This window comes from Cydia amplana, chromosome 6, assembly GCF_948474715.1.
Source record: "Cydia amplana chromosome 6, ilCydAmpl1.1, whole genome shotgun sequence".
Taxonomy (NCBI): Eukaryota; Metazoa; Arthropoda; class Insecta; order Lepidoptera; family Tortricidae; genus Cydia; species Cydia amplana.
In genome coordinates this window covers 1,680,447-1,695,515 of record NC_086074.1, presented here as the reverse complement: position 1 = coordinate 1,695,515, position 15,069 = coordinate 1,680,447, and the positions used below count along the sequence as shown (strand labels likewise).

Below are 15,069 nucleotides of genomic sequence, written 5' to 3'. Positions count from 1 at the left end.
TATGTCAATTGACTTAGCGTAAAGGCCTGTGCAAACCGGCGAAGCGCAGCGCAGATCACTTTTTTATCAATGTATGTTCTTTCCTATTTCAATTACATTCAGGTATAGATTTGAATGTTCTGAGACCAACCTCGGAGCATCACGGAGGATTGTTACTCCGCGGCATCGCGGAGCGAGAGGATACCGCGGCGGTAGGCGGCGGCATGCCGCGGCATGCCCCGGTATGCGCCGAGGCCTCCCGAGTGCGTCGGGATAGCGACGAGACGATGTGGGAGAACTCGTGCACACTAGTCACTAATCCTTTTTGTCAGGTTAGGGTACACGCGGCGTAGGCAGCGGCATGCCGTAAACATGTTAAATAATATTTTTCTTGCAAAATATTATCGCAAAAGCTATTTTGAAAAGGTTAAAGCTGATAAGACGTTTAAAGTTGATTACACTAAAAAAATATGTGATAAGCTTCCCAATTAATAAAGTGCAGTGAGAATAATTGCCTCAGTCGTCTATCGGCACTCCAATAAGTAAATATCAACGCAATGAATTTCGACGGTAAAGTAGTCATCGTGACTGGAGCAGCCGACGGCATAGGAGCTGTCACAGCCAAAGCATTGGCTAAAGAAGGCGCCAAGGTAGCCCTGGTGGATAAAAACGGAACAAAACTACAAGAAGTCGCCAAGAAATGCGCACAGTACGGCAACAAACCTCTCATCATCACAGCAGATGTCACTAAGGACGAAGATGTTAGAACCATAGTGAAAAACACCATCGACTACTTCGGAAAGTTAGACGTGCTGGTCAATAATGCCGGAACTTTGAGGCAATCCACCGTTTTAGATGAAAAATTTATGGAATTTTTCGATATTGTCATGAAGACGGATCTGCGCTCCACGATTTATTTGACACACCTCGCTGCTCCATACCTGATTAAGACTAAAGGTAACATCGTCAATGTTTCGGGCATCTTCGGTTTCCGAGTCTTAATGGAAAGTTTTATGTCTCATGCGGTTTCTAAAGCTGGTGTGAATCACTTTACGCGCTGCGTTGCCATGGATCTGTCTCGACATGGAGTGAGAGTGAATGCTGTAGCTCCGGGAGCCACGGACACGAATATATTGGGAAATTCAGGGATACCAAACGGAGATGAGATAATGGAGGAATGGAGGAAAGAAGGAACTGCGTTGAAAAAGTTATGTGAGCCTGAAGAGATAACAGATATCATTCTGTTCCTGGCCAGTGACAAAGCCAGGAGCGTCACTGGATCGGTATACGTTGCTGATAACGGATCCCTCTTGATGTAAATCATCATACACTGTATATTTTACTGCAACGAGTTACAGAGCGCAAGATTGTGCACTTCATGGATACAAGTCCATATCAACAAACGAGGATATCAACAAACGCTAATGGAAAAGTTAAAATTTATCGGGACGAGTTTTGATTGGCGTTTTATATAATCTGTAGTCTCATAGCTAAGTTTCCAATTCACATTATTTTCTCTTACATGTGTTTAAATATTATATTGTATAATAGAATTCTAGAACTTTTCTCTCTTATTGCACGTTTTGTATTCAAACAGCTATTGTTTTATTTTATGAGATAATTTGATTAGTTCGTTTTGTGATGTTGCGTTCATTTAGGATTATTCCGGTTGGCGCGAAGGGTTATCGTCCCATAAAAAAATTGATTTTACGCCTTTTTCTAAAAACAAAATTGTAGTAGTAGTAGTAAAATACTTTATCGTAAGTACACAAATAAACATAAAACATAAAAGAACACACATCATTAGTACAAAGGCGAACTTATCCCTTTCAGGGATCTCTTCCAGTTAACCCTTAAGCAATTGAGGGAGAATTGGAGAACGGTAGAAGATGTTCTAATCGGCATAAAGATAAAAGATTTAATATCCTACAAGATGGGTCAAACCTATATCCTACTATAAGTATATACAAAGTATGGGATATGAATTGTTTTTGGTTACTGTCTCTAGAGTTACAGACTCGTTAAAATCTGGAGGCACGGGAGTGCCCCCGTCAAGTCAATATAAGAAAGGGTTGGAACCCGCAACCTATCAAACTGTGTCCCCATATAATATCAACCGTTTAACCCATTTTAAAAAGGGCATTGGTAGGAAAGCTGAATGTGACATTAAGACTGGGACGCCATTGAGAGAGAAATCACGATTTGCATTCAGAACTGGACTCTGTTACACCGGTACCATTAAACTATTTATGTTCCTTTCTGCATATTAACATTATAAAATAGTTATTTACGATACAAGTGCGGAAAAGAGGAAATTCGAAACGAGTGGCGATAAATTAAAACATGACCGAAGGGAGTGTTTTAAATCGATACGAGTTGCGAATTACCTATTCGCACGTGTATCGTACAACGTTTTACAGTACATATGGCACTTTAAACTTTGGACATACGCAAGGAAAGTGCTCTTTCCCGCACTAGTTCGGGAAAGTAGCACCAAATGTACTGTATTTTTTTTTTACACATTTTGATGTGGGTATAGGAATTAACCAATAGAATCACTGCAGGCTGAGCACGGAAAATAAATTGAAATGATTCTATTGGTTCTAAAAAACATATCCCTCGCTACGCATCCACGCACATATCTGGTTTCTTTGATAAATTGCATTGCGATTAGAACGTACAATCGTAACTAAAAACGCTATGTACAGTCGCCATCAGATATATCGGAGCGGCCAAGGTGATCACAATATCTGAACACGCACTCTAACGCCTTGACAATAGAGGCGTGCTCAGATATTTGTGAGCGCCTTGACCGCTCCGATATATCTGATGGCGACTGTACTAAGCAACAGCTCCACTACGGTGTACAGTACATCCCAACACCATAATTGAGCATTTGTATTCATAATTGGCTCAATACCTACCGCTGTTAGTTCATTTGCATTTAGAAGACTGCGACTGCATTGGACAAGTGCCATTACCATAAGATTGCCAAGAAACTATGACCCTGCACTTAAACATTGTAAGCTTTAAACGTCTGGCAATTTTAGTGCAGCCCGAAAATACGTGCGCGCTCGGGGACCAATCAGCGTGAGCGAATGTCAAGGTCATATCATTGAACTATCATTAAGGGGCCCACTGATTAACAGTCCGCTGGACGGTATCGGCCTGTCAGTTAGAACAAAATTTGACAGTTCCGAACAACTGACAGGCTGATACCGTCCCCTGGAGCGCCCCAGAATTACCGTAGTATGGAACTCCTATACTAGTTACTAGCACACGTGTCTTGTTAGGGCGCTCCACGGGTTAATCAGTGGAGCCCTTTACTACGTATAGAACCGGCATAGAGAACCAGTATTTTGCGCCATGAGTTGTTGTCGGCCGACAACAAACTGGAATCGGAGCGTGAATCTGGCGACCTAATCGCGTAAGCGATTCGCGGAGCTTGGTCGAGTGGTACAAATTGCGATTGCGACAGTTTCATTGTTTGGTATGGCTTCTCTTTAAAGTAGTAATAACTCAATGGGTCATATCAAAACTTTAACAAACCGTGAATATAAATTGAAGATTTGAATTTGGTGATTGACGTGCATCTCACGTACGACTCTGACTTCATATCCAGATGACCTTCAAGTTCGTATCTAAACCAACTCAAAACCGTATTATGTTTTTAAATCAGAATCAGCCAACGATTTTCAACGAGAACTACTCCTTGACTTCAAACAGCTTTGTAATTCAACTCCCAGAATTCAGATTAAGACAAGATTGTGGTTGTTTTCGGAAACCGAGAAATTTGGCGTTGGAGTTATTCTATTAATAACGGAATTTCAGGAAAACCGCAAGTTAAATTAATGTCGTAATCGCTGGCATTTTGTAATTTACGCCCATAAAATGCGCCAAATTCATACAAACATTTGTGTTCTAGATATATACAGATTTGTGCATATACCTAATTAGATATATAGTCCGTCAACCAAATCTTGTCAGTAGCAATGTAAAGCAAACTAAAGTAGGGCAACACTCAAAGAGCAGTATTGCGTTAAGAAAAGCAGCAATGTACATCGAACCAACAGATTTTTTTTTTCCGCTGAGCGCGCCCTGCGTACGTCAATTCAAATTGTCACTCGCGGTTTATTGAAAAAAATTGAAACATGGACGGGCAATTTAAAAGCGATGTTAAAACAATGTTAATTAAAATGATGAACAAATTTGAAGATATCAAAAACAACTGCTTATATTCTCTTTGTTCCCTATCTAAAGTCTATTTTTTTATTCGGTAGACTGAAATGACAGCTAATTGTATGAACATGAAATGTCATTTCATACTATTAACTGTCATTTCAGTCTACCGAATAAAAAAATAGACTTTATGTCTTCTAAGTTTACTAAAATAAAATCATATCAAAATGCAGATAATTAGATAGTGCATATATTTGTTATTTACAATATAATATGCCACTTGTTAATGTAAATTAGTGTACTGTTCTGGATGAATATGACATACCTGTGTAATTTTTTTGATTGGTATATATTGTACAATATACATATTAAAAATAAAACAACTGATATTTGGGTGTTTATTTAATTTAAAGGTAAATAAGATAAGGGTCACTTTTCGACTTGGTTGCGTTGTACACGTACATAAACCGCCATAGGTAAGTATTGTCTGAAAAGATACTACCTACTACGAACGCCTTATATTGGGCAAGATTTCATCCTGCAACAAACATGTATAGATTAGGTAGATATTGCGAAAGAACGGCGATATAATAATGGCTCTTAATACTGTTTAAAAGGTTTACCTTTGTAAATAGTCACAACTGATTGCTGAAAATATTTGACATGTGGGCCTATGGACGGTTTCCAGGACACAATTTATTGTCTTGTTGGATAGATTTAGGCATACGTTTTAATTTTATTTATGGCTTTTAACCCTAAAACAAAAAAACTGAACATAATCTTAAAAGTTCGAAAGAGTTCTTCCAATACTTCTCATAACCTCAATTTTTAGTAATGTTTACCATCAACGAGCATGATTGTACATTGTAGGCCCCTTAGCTTTGCTTCATCTTATTTAATGTATTGGTATTTAATGGTGACTGCAGAAATATCTCTTGAAACAGAAACGATTCAGAATGAAAACCAAATGAAAACAAATAAGGTGACGGCTGTCATTCACGATCCACATTCCACAGATAAAACACAGATGACACGCGTTTTGGAATTATTTGAACACAGTGTTGCTAACCCGCGATTTTTCAAATTTGCCGCCTTTTACTACTGACAAGATTTGGTTGACGGACTTTATATAAAAGTCACAAATTAAGGCCCCTTGGGTTCAGGCCCCGCAGACAATATTGCCAATCGCTAACGCTCCGTAGCGAACGAAACGCAACTGTCACTGTCACACTAATATGGAAGACTGATAGAGAGACAGACAGAGCGATTCCATGGCGAAGCGCAAGCGATTATCACCTTGGCTAGGCCGTTAAGTACTGTCACTGAGCGTAAGCGTGAGCGAGATAGTTGTGCGTGCCCGGGCGCGCGGATATCATGTTTTTGGATTTTTTTTGTAAGTTTTAACAAAAAAAAGTAATCGATGAGTCCGATTAAAAATAAAATTGAGCAGTTGTGCAAAAATTGTTACACGTTTTTAACGTGCGTTTTAGATCTATATGTTCGTGATTTTTTCTATCGAACGAAAGTCAAGAAATCCGGTTCGAATCGATGAAGTTACAAGAGAAAGGCCTCAAGATTAGTAATAAACATTTTAAAAAGCACAACAATTTTTCAAAAAAACTGCTTGCTAGCTCTCAAGGTGTAGGATTTAGCAATTAAGCACCTTGAGAGCTTCCTAACGAACCTCTCACATCACTTACACACAGCACAATTGCAACAGAAATTGTTCCAATTCGCCACAACAATACGCTTACGCCCGAAGCAAACAGTACAATCCCACGTCCCAATTATATCGGATGCCATTAGGACGTGCATTGCTACATTGGTAACGAAGTTGCAGTGTAACTACAATACTTTAGGTACTGTTCTAATTCAGACTGCAACAACAATACTGCTGCAGTATTGCAGCGCGAGATTAGGTATACTCATTATAGTACTTTTAAAACTTGATGGATACGTGACATGTCAGCTCCGTACAATAGGGATATAGGGATGACACATGTTGAATTTTATAACAAAATCTAGTAAAATAGATAGCAAACGAGCAATTTATCACAATAATGTGGATATTAAAATAAAATATTGAAAAATTACAAAAATACAGGACCTGAAAGTTTCAAAATTTAAGTTTTTTTTTTACTTCCAAAAACGATAAAAGTAAGGATACCATTTGATTCCTTACATTTCATGCAATAAAATATTGTATAGCAACTATAGTCCGTCAACCAAATCTTGTCAGTAGCAATGTAAAGCAAACTAAAGTAGGGCAACACTCAAAGAGCAGTATTGCGTTAAGAAAAGCAGCAATGTACATCGAACCAACAGATTTTTTTTTCCGCTGAGCGCGCCCTGCGTACGTCAATTCAAATTGTCACTCGCGGTTTATTGAAAAAAATTGAAACATGGACGGGCAATTTATAAGCGATGTTAAAACAATGTTAATTAAAATGATGAACAAATTTGAAGATATCAAAAACAACTGCTTATATTCTCTTTGTTCCCTATCTATGTCTTCTAAGTTTACTAAAATAAAATCATATCAAAATGCAGATAATTAGATAGTGCATATATTTGTTATTTACAATATAATATGCCACTTGTTAATGTAAATTAGTGTACTGTTCTGGATGAATATGACATACCTGTGTAATTTTTTTGATTGGTATATATTGTACAATATACATATTAAAAATAAAACAACTGATATTTAGGTGTTTATTTAATTTAAAGGTAAATAAGATAAGGGTCACTTTTCGACTTGGTTGCGTTGTACACGTACATAAACCGCCATAGGTAAGTATTGTCTGAAAAGATACTACCTACTACGAACGCCTTATATTGGGCAAGATTTAATCCTGCAACAAACATGTATAGATTAGGTAGATATTGCGAAAGAACGGCGATATAATAATGGCTCTTAATACTGTTTAAAAGGTTTACCTTTGTAAATAGTCACAACTGATTGCTGAAAATATTTGACATGTGGGCCTATGGACGGTTTCCAGGACACAATTTATGGTCTTGTTGGATAGATTTAGGTATACGTTTTAATTTTATTTATGCCTTTTAACCCTAAAACAAAAAAAACTGAACATAATCTTAAAAGTTCGAAAGAGTTCTTCCAATACTTGTCATAACCTCAATTTTTAGTAATGTTTACCATCAACGAGCATGATTGTACATTGTAGGCCCCTTAGCTTTGCTTAATCTTCTTTAATGTATTGGTATTTAATGGTGACAGCAGAAATATCTCTTGAAACAGAAACGATTCAGAATGAAAACCAAATGAAAACAAATAAGGTGACGGCTGTCATTCACGATCCACATTCCACAGATAAAACACAGATGACACGCGTTTTGGAATTATTTGAACACAGTGTTGCTAACCCGCGATTTTTCAAATTTGCCGCCTTTTACTACTGACAAGATTTGGTTGACGGACTTTATATACATAAACGCAATATTTCACCGACAAAAACGCAATTTTCTTGTTTTGTCCATACTACAAGATGGGCGATGACGTCACGGCCCTTGTCCGTTTTGTATAGGGCGTTTCGCGAGTGAAGTGCGACTGTCGGACTTTGACTACAATTTCTGACTTTTGTGTTACTTTAATGCAATGGGTCCCATATAGACATTTGATCCTAAAAACAAACCCGATCGATTGATACCATAAAAAAAATTAGTCATGTAATCTATTTTGCGACATTCTGCGTTTTAAGCTTATACCTACATTGTTTTGAGATCACCGTACCGATCGTGTTTGAAAAATACCTACTATAGTGTTGACTGCATTGCTGTCTCAAATGTCAAAAGTTGACATTAGCAGCAGCAATTATGTCAGCAGGAATGTCGCGCTGCAATACTGCTGTGGTAATGCAGCGGACTGCATTGCTGCAACGTCAAACGGACATTTTATCGAGAAATACAATTAAATTTGACATTTGCGGTAGTAATGCTATCGGAAGCAATACTGCAGCAGTATTGCAGCGCGACATTACTGCCGCCTGCCCGGATCTTTGACATTTGCAGCAACGTAGTCTGAATGGGAAAAACACCTTAACTAAAGGTGGATTTTACGAATCGACACTAATAACAGCACCGTCGATACAGTTAATTAAACTATCCTGACCCTTATTGCGACGAGATAAGGCACACCAATGGTCAGTTGTGTTAGTAGAGCTTAGAGTGTGGTGCTATCGCTGATTGTTGATAATAAGGCCACTAGATGGAACCCGAGTGGAGGGCAGTGTTGCGGAAATATACGAACTAGTCCATTTTAGAAATGTCCTGAGGTTCTAGCCAAGATAAGAATTAAATTAAAAAATATGTACGCCAAACGAAGGGAATAATATGTATCGGGATTACGGATGCTACAAATAGTCTCATGACATAGCCTGCTTGGCCATTTATAGCCGTTAACATTATATTTACCTATATTAAAACACTGTAAGTGGTTAGGTAGCGTAGATTGTGACATGCATCTTGTTAACTTTTTAAAAACCTGTGAATTCTTTTGGAAGTTTAGCATATTAATTTATTTAGAAATGTAACATTTAAATACTTATAAACTTTAAATAAATGTCATATACTAAGAAAAAGTGACCAAGGCCTCCAGTGCCCCAGGCTGGAATCGAACCAGCGTCCTCTGCTATCGCGGCAGGTGCCTGTGCCATTCGGCCACTGGGCCACAGCGGCATAGGTCGAATTTTTCCAAGTATATGCACTTCTTACTGAAGGCTTACTATACTGTTCTACCTTAGAGGTGGCCAGGGGGCGCTATAAGCCTTCAGTAAGAAGTGCATATACTTGGAAAAATTCGACCTACGCCGCTGTGGCACAGTGGCCGAATGGCACAGGCACCTGCGCGATAGCAGAGGACGATGGTTCGATTCCAGCCTGGGGCACTGGAGGCCTTGGTCACTTTTTCTTAGTATATGACATTTATTTAAAGTTTATAATTTATATAGTAGTGTGTCTACTTGAAATAAAAACAAATTAAAATATTTTCTGAAAATAATTTAATTTGTTCTAATACATTTAAATACTTAATTAAAATAAGATAAAAACATATTTCTTCAATTATTTATTAAATTAACCCCAACCAAACTAAGAGATTTGAGGGAACTGTCATAGGGACCATCATTCGACGGGGTATAATAGATGTATAATATGTAATGTACAGATGTAGTGCATATTTGTTTTCCATCGTATTTTCTCGGTAATGTTCGTATTTGTCACGCTACTTCAGTCAACCTCAGTACTTTTTGTACCAAGACTGACTGAAATAGCAAGATCCGTTCGTACATTTCCGTGAAAATACGATGGAAAATAATTATGCACTACATCTGTACATAGATAATGCGAAAAAGTCCAAAGACAGAGTATGACCAGCTACATGTACGGATTGTTCGGTGCATGGCGCTACGTGGTGCATTATCCGAGACGTGCGATATGACGCTCATGTAGGGCTGCCTCTAATGAACACAATGTACAAAACGTTTTTTCATTGTTCTGGAGTGCAGGCAATTTTGAGACGCAGAATAAATTTCTTAATTTGACTGTTTGTAATTTTAATTTTTAACAAGCAGAAACGTCTGCGAACGATGCTATTAAGCTTAGATTAGAATAAATTTAAAAGTGGAAAAATTACTGTCTTGGGTGAGACTTGAACTCACGGCCTCTGGATCGATACTCCAGCGCTCTGCCATCTGAGCCACCAAGACCTCATCCATAGTCAGCAAATCTTTCCACCATATTATGGGTCAAGGGGACCGTAGCGACATCTACCGTAAGAGTGTTACACTTCTTAAACGGCTACCGGAGTTCCAAGTCATATTGGAAATTCACCAGTTATATACGATGTGCTACCCATACTAATTTTAATTTTTAACAAGCAGAAACGTCTGCGAACGATGCTATTAAGTTTAATATTAAAAATAACATGTCAGACTATTATTATAATTATATTTTATTGAATTGATGAGCAGTGGCAACCCTGACAAATCGCTTGTTGCGCAGATGTGTGCACGTCGACATGTGACGACTGGACGTGAGATTGTGACAAAGGAGACTTACTACTGAAAGAGATTTAACCAGTCTAATGCTTATCTCCCTTAGCACAGAATAAATAATAGTACTAAGTACAGAAGATGCACTCTAAAACTCTAAACACACACACACACTTACACACACACTTAGTAGTAGTAGTTTTAGTTTTTGTATCTTTGTGGTTTTTTTTAATACTATTTATTATATTTTTTTTGTAATTCGACATTTAGAGGTGATACGGTTTTAACACCCCCTGGCACTGATTAAAATAACCGACTTGGTTTCACATTACATCTCAAAACTTTTTTGTAGTAAAAGCGTTGCGAGACTTGCACCTTTTTACATGTAATGTTTTTGGTGGGATCTTACTTAGGCCAAAAGTTCAAAGGACGCCTTATGCTTATATCAAAGTCCCGGTTTCACCTTTGCTGAACGAACAAATTCAATTTGTAGCCTCGATTTGATCGTAAGCGATTGGCATGTTGGCTACGCGGCCTGGTAACCATGGTAACTCCAGGTTTAACCGGTTAACCCCGGGTTAGTGGAATGGTCCAAGTAGGCCTAGGCGTCCGCTAGCTAGCGCGGGTGCACGGAGCGGGCGCACACGCGGGTGCCATTGTAGGTAAAATCCGTCGTACTCGACAGCACCAGTTAACATTGCTGATATTGTACAGTCGCCACCATATATATATCGGAGCGGCCAAGGTGTTCACAATATCTGAACACGCACTCTAACGCCCTGACAATAGAGGCGTGTTCACTTGTTCAGTGAGCGCCTTGGCCGCTCCGGTATACAGGGTGGATTTTCTTTTTGGGTCAGTGAGGGCAGCTACCAGATCCCGTGCTGCTACGAGAAAACGGTCTAAGAAGACCTTCCCTCGATTTCAAGTTAATGAAGATTGGCTTTTACAGATTTTGAAAAAACATACAGGGTGCGAGAAAAAGGTCATTTTTGACAAACTTTTTTTTTGATGCCAATCGATCCCATTCCTATTAAAGATCAAAAGCTTGTATGGAACCAAAAAAAAAATTCCGGCTAGAAAAGCCACAAATCGAGGAAAACTTTTCCCATACAATTTGTATGAAAATGAATACTTTTATTTTTCACATGCTATTCTTGTATGCCAATCGATTCCATTCCTATCCAGTATCAATAGTTTCTTTGGGTGTACTAAAAAGTAATGTAATGTACTAAAAAGCCACAAATTAAAGAAAACTTTTTCCATACATTTACTACGGAGAAAACGTGAAATTGAATTCACATTTTTCTATCTGGCCAATCAGTCCTGTTACATTTAAGGACCATAATACTGTATGAAGACATTGCTGTAGGCCTGATGGGCGAGATAGAAAATTGAGAATAACATTTCACATTTTCTCCATAGTAAATGTATGGAAAAAGTTTTTATTAATTTGTGGCTTTTAAGTACATTACCGTAAGTTGACCCCTAGGAAACTATTGATACTGGATAGGAATGGAATCGATTGGCATACAAAAATAGCATGTGAAAAATAAAAGTTTTCATTTTCATACAAATTGTATGGGAAAAGTTTTCCTCGATTTGTGGCTTTTCTAGCCAGAAAATTTTTTTTGGTTCCATACAAGCTTTTGATCCTTAATAGGAATGGGATCGATTGGCATAAAAAAAAAAGTTTGTCAAAAATGACCTTTTTCTCGCATCCTGTATGTTTTTTCCAAAATCTGTAAAAGCCAATCTTCATTAATTTGAAATCGAGGGAAGGTCTTCTTAGACCGTTTTCTCGTAGCAGCACGGGATCTGGTAGCTGCCCTCACTGACCCAAAAAGAAAATCCACCCTGTATATGGTGGCGACTGTACTATTTTTCGTCAACCCGCTCACCCGCTCCGTGTAGGTGACGCCCTTATGTTGTAGGTGACAGAGGGGTTGCAAGTGCGTTGCCGGCATTTAGGATGGGAGTACGCTCTTTTCTTGAAGGTCGTATTGGAAATACCGCGGACACAGCTCATTCCATAGTTTAGCTATGTTCCATCTGTACAGTCGCTATCAGATATATCGGAGCGGCCAAGGTGATCATAAATACCTATATGAACACGCCTCTATTGTCAAGGCGTTAGAGTGCGTGTTCAAATATTGTGAACACCTTGGCCGCTCCGATATATCTGATGGCGACTAACTACAGTGTACCTACAGTAATCTGTACATACTAAGTACGTCACATATGATTTAAGTCCTGGAACTCAAATCAAACCCTGCTTCAGGAAACTCGACTTAATTACGAAATTTACTGAAGGAAGGAAATTCGAACGCTCCATATAGGTACGAGTAGCTCTTGGATGAAGTAATTATCTAATATGATCAAAAGGAGTGAAAATAGCATAGGTACTCTTACTGTAACTTTCGCAATATCTTATCAAAATTCAGCATTACATGCTATTTTGAACGATAATAGCAAGTAACAACATGGAATTTACAGTAAAACTTTATGACGTGATAGGAATTAGGGAAAATTATTGAAACAGTGGGTGAAAATGCAGGTACTAGGCAGGTACATATTTATATTCTTAATATTAACGTTATAAATATTTAGAAATATTGTAGAGTTTCACTAAATCGCGGGAGAATGCTAGTTATCTCATAAAAATAAGTAAATAAACATAAAAATACAAAGATAAGTTTACCTACCGTTTCTGCGAAGATAGCAAACCCAATCGGCTTTGACCGCTTGAAATATCTCTCGACAGATTGGGCACAAGTTCCTCTAATAAATCCCTATTAGAGGGTCCGATATTTCCGGGAAATATCGAATGTTTCCGGGAATTTATGAGGAATTCTGTAAATTATGGCTCCGAGCCCCATCGATTACGGTTGCGTGGTCGCCCAATACTTATGACGAAAGTGGATGGCCGCCCCGAAACCGCCTTTTCATACAAACGTAGTTCTTTCCCATTTTCCTCTCTTTATATGAACACTAGCGACCCGGCTCTGCTTCGCACGGGTTTACAAATTATACATAAACCTTCCTCAAGAATCACTCTATCTATTAAAAAAAAACCGCATCAAAATCCGTTCCGTAGTTTTAAAGATCTAAGCATACATAGGGACAGACAGCGGGAAGCGACTTTGTTTTTAGGGTTCCGTACCCATAGGGTAAAAACGAGACCCTATTACTAAGACTCCGCTGTCCGTCCGTCCGTCTGTCTGTCACCAGGCTGTATCTCACGAACCGTGATAGCTAGACAGTTGAAATTTTCACAGATGATGTATTTCTGTTGCCGCTATAACAACAAAGACTAAAGACAGAATAAAATAAAGATTTAAGTGGGGCTCCCATACAACAAACGTGATTTTTGACCGAAGTTAAGCAACTTCGGGCGGGGTCAGTACTTGGATGGGTGACCGTTTTTTTGCTTGTTTTTTTTTGCTTGTTTTGCTCTATTTTTTGTTGATGGTGCGGAACCCTCCGTGCGCGAGTCCGACTCGCACTTGGCCGGTTTTTTACTATGTAGTGATAATTTAAAATGTTTTGACACAATTTGATGTAGGTAAGTATATCAATCACAGCTATGCCCATTCGTTCGTTGTTGTTTTTTTTTGGCATTTGAATTAATATTATAAGAGTTAGGAGCATTAAAAAAATTGGGATTTGTTTTTCGCTCCTAACTAGGTACTATAATAATCAATTTCAACTAAATTGGTTCAGTAGTTTCCAACGAAATAGGTTGTGACAGACGGACTGACAGACACACGAGTGATCCTATAAGGGTTCCGTTTTTTCGTTTTGAGGTACGGAACCCTAAAAAAGGGGGAGAATGACCGACTCGCCAGTTTATTTATGTTTTTTTTTTAGCCCCAATTCTTACAGGAAACCAAACATATTTAGTTACTGTAATTTTGTTTCATACCTCTCGAAGATTTGAAAGTTAGTTGCGTAAATAGAACCAATTTTAGTACAACAATGAAAACCGATTTAAAATACTTTAGTAAAAGGAAGTAGGTATAGATAAGTAAGCAACTTGCCAAACCTTTGAAGAAACTTATGGATTCCTGAGTATTCTCAGATTTCCGACTTTTCTACTTGTTTCTCAATTTAGCTTTGCTTTCGAACTAAATTGAAAATAGTTTTGGAAACGGGAACCAAAGAAACAAAAATTTTGAAATTCGAATCTTAGTGAAACTTTGAATGGGTATTGTATTGAGTGTGGGTTGATTCCTGCTTGAGTAAATATGTACTTAGGTCCGATTATTGCGTAATGTTTATACATACATACATATAATCACGCCATTTCCCGGAGGGGTAGGCAGAGACCACGGATTTCCATTTACTACCCGATCCTGACATACTTAAATTCTTTCGCTTCCGTTACTTTCATAACATTCCTCATACACGCTCGCCAGTTTAGTAATGTTTATAGGGATCGCATAGGGATTGTATATAATTAAGGGTTTGGGATTATTTTTAATGTATTGGCTTTATTTGTGAATGTTTATTTTCAGCCAATACTTCACGTGGAAAGAGCGCCCTTTTTAGGGTTCCGTACCTCAAAAGGAAAAAACGGAACCCTTATAGGATCACTCGTGAGTCTGTCTGTCTGTCTGTCCGACCATTTCCCCTCCCTTTATCTCCGACCGTACCGCATTCCGCCCGACGTTGCTTAACTTCGGTCAAAAATCACGTTTGTTGTATGGGAGCCCCACTTAAATCTTTATTTTATTCTGTTTTTAGTATTTGTTGTTATAGCGGCAACAGAAATACATCATCTGTGAAAATTTCAACTGTCTAGCTATCACGGTTCGTGAGATACAGCCTGGTGACAGACGGACGGACGGACGGCCGGACGGACGGACGAACGGACGGACGGACGGACGGACGGACGGAC

At 38.5% G+C, this 15,069-nt stretch overlaps 1 protein-coding gene across 1 annotated transcript; it reads left to right on the top strand.

Annotated features, from left to right (window-relative positions):
- Positions 1–536: 536 nt before the first annotated feature.
- LOC134649070 (3-oxoacyl-[acyl-carrier-protein] reductase FabG-like) lies at positions 537–1,298 on the top strand. The gene has a single exon (XM_063503785.1). The coding sequence runs from the start codon at positions 537–539 to the stop codon at positions 1,296–1,298; it is 762 nt and encodes a 253-aa protein (XP_063359855.1).
- Positions 1,299–15,069: the final 13,771 nt, after the last annotated feature.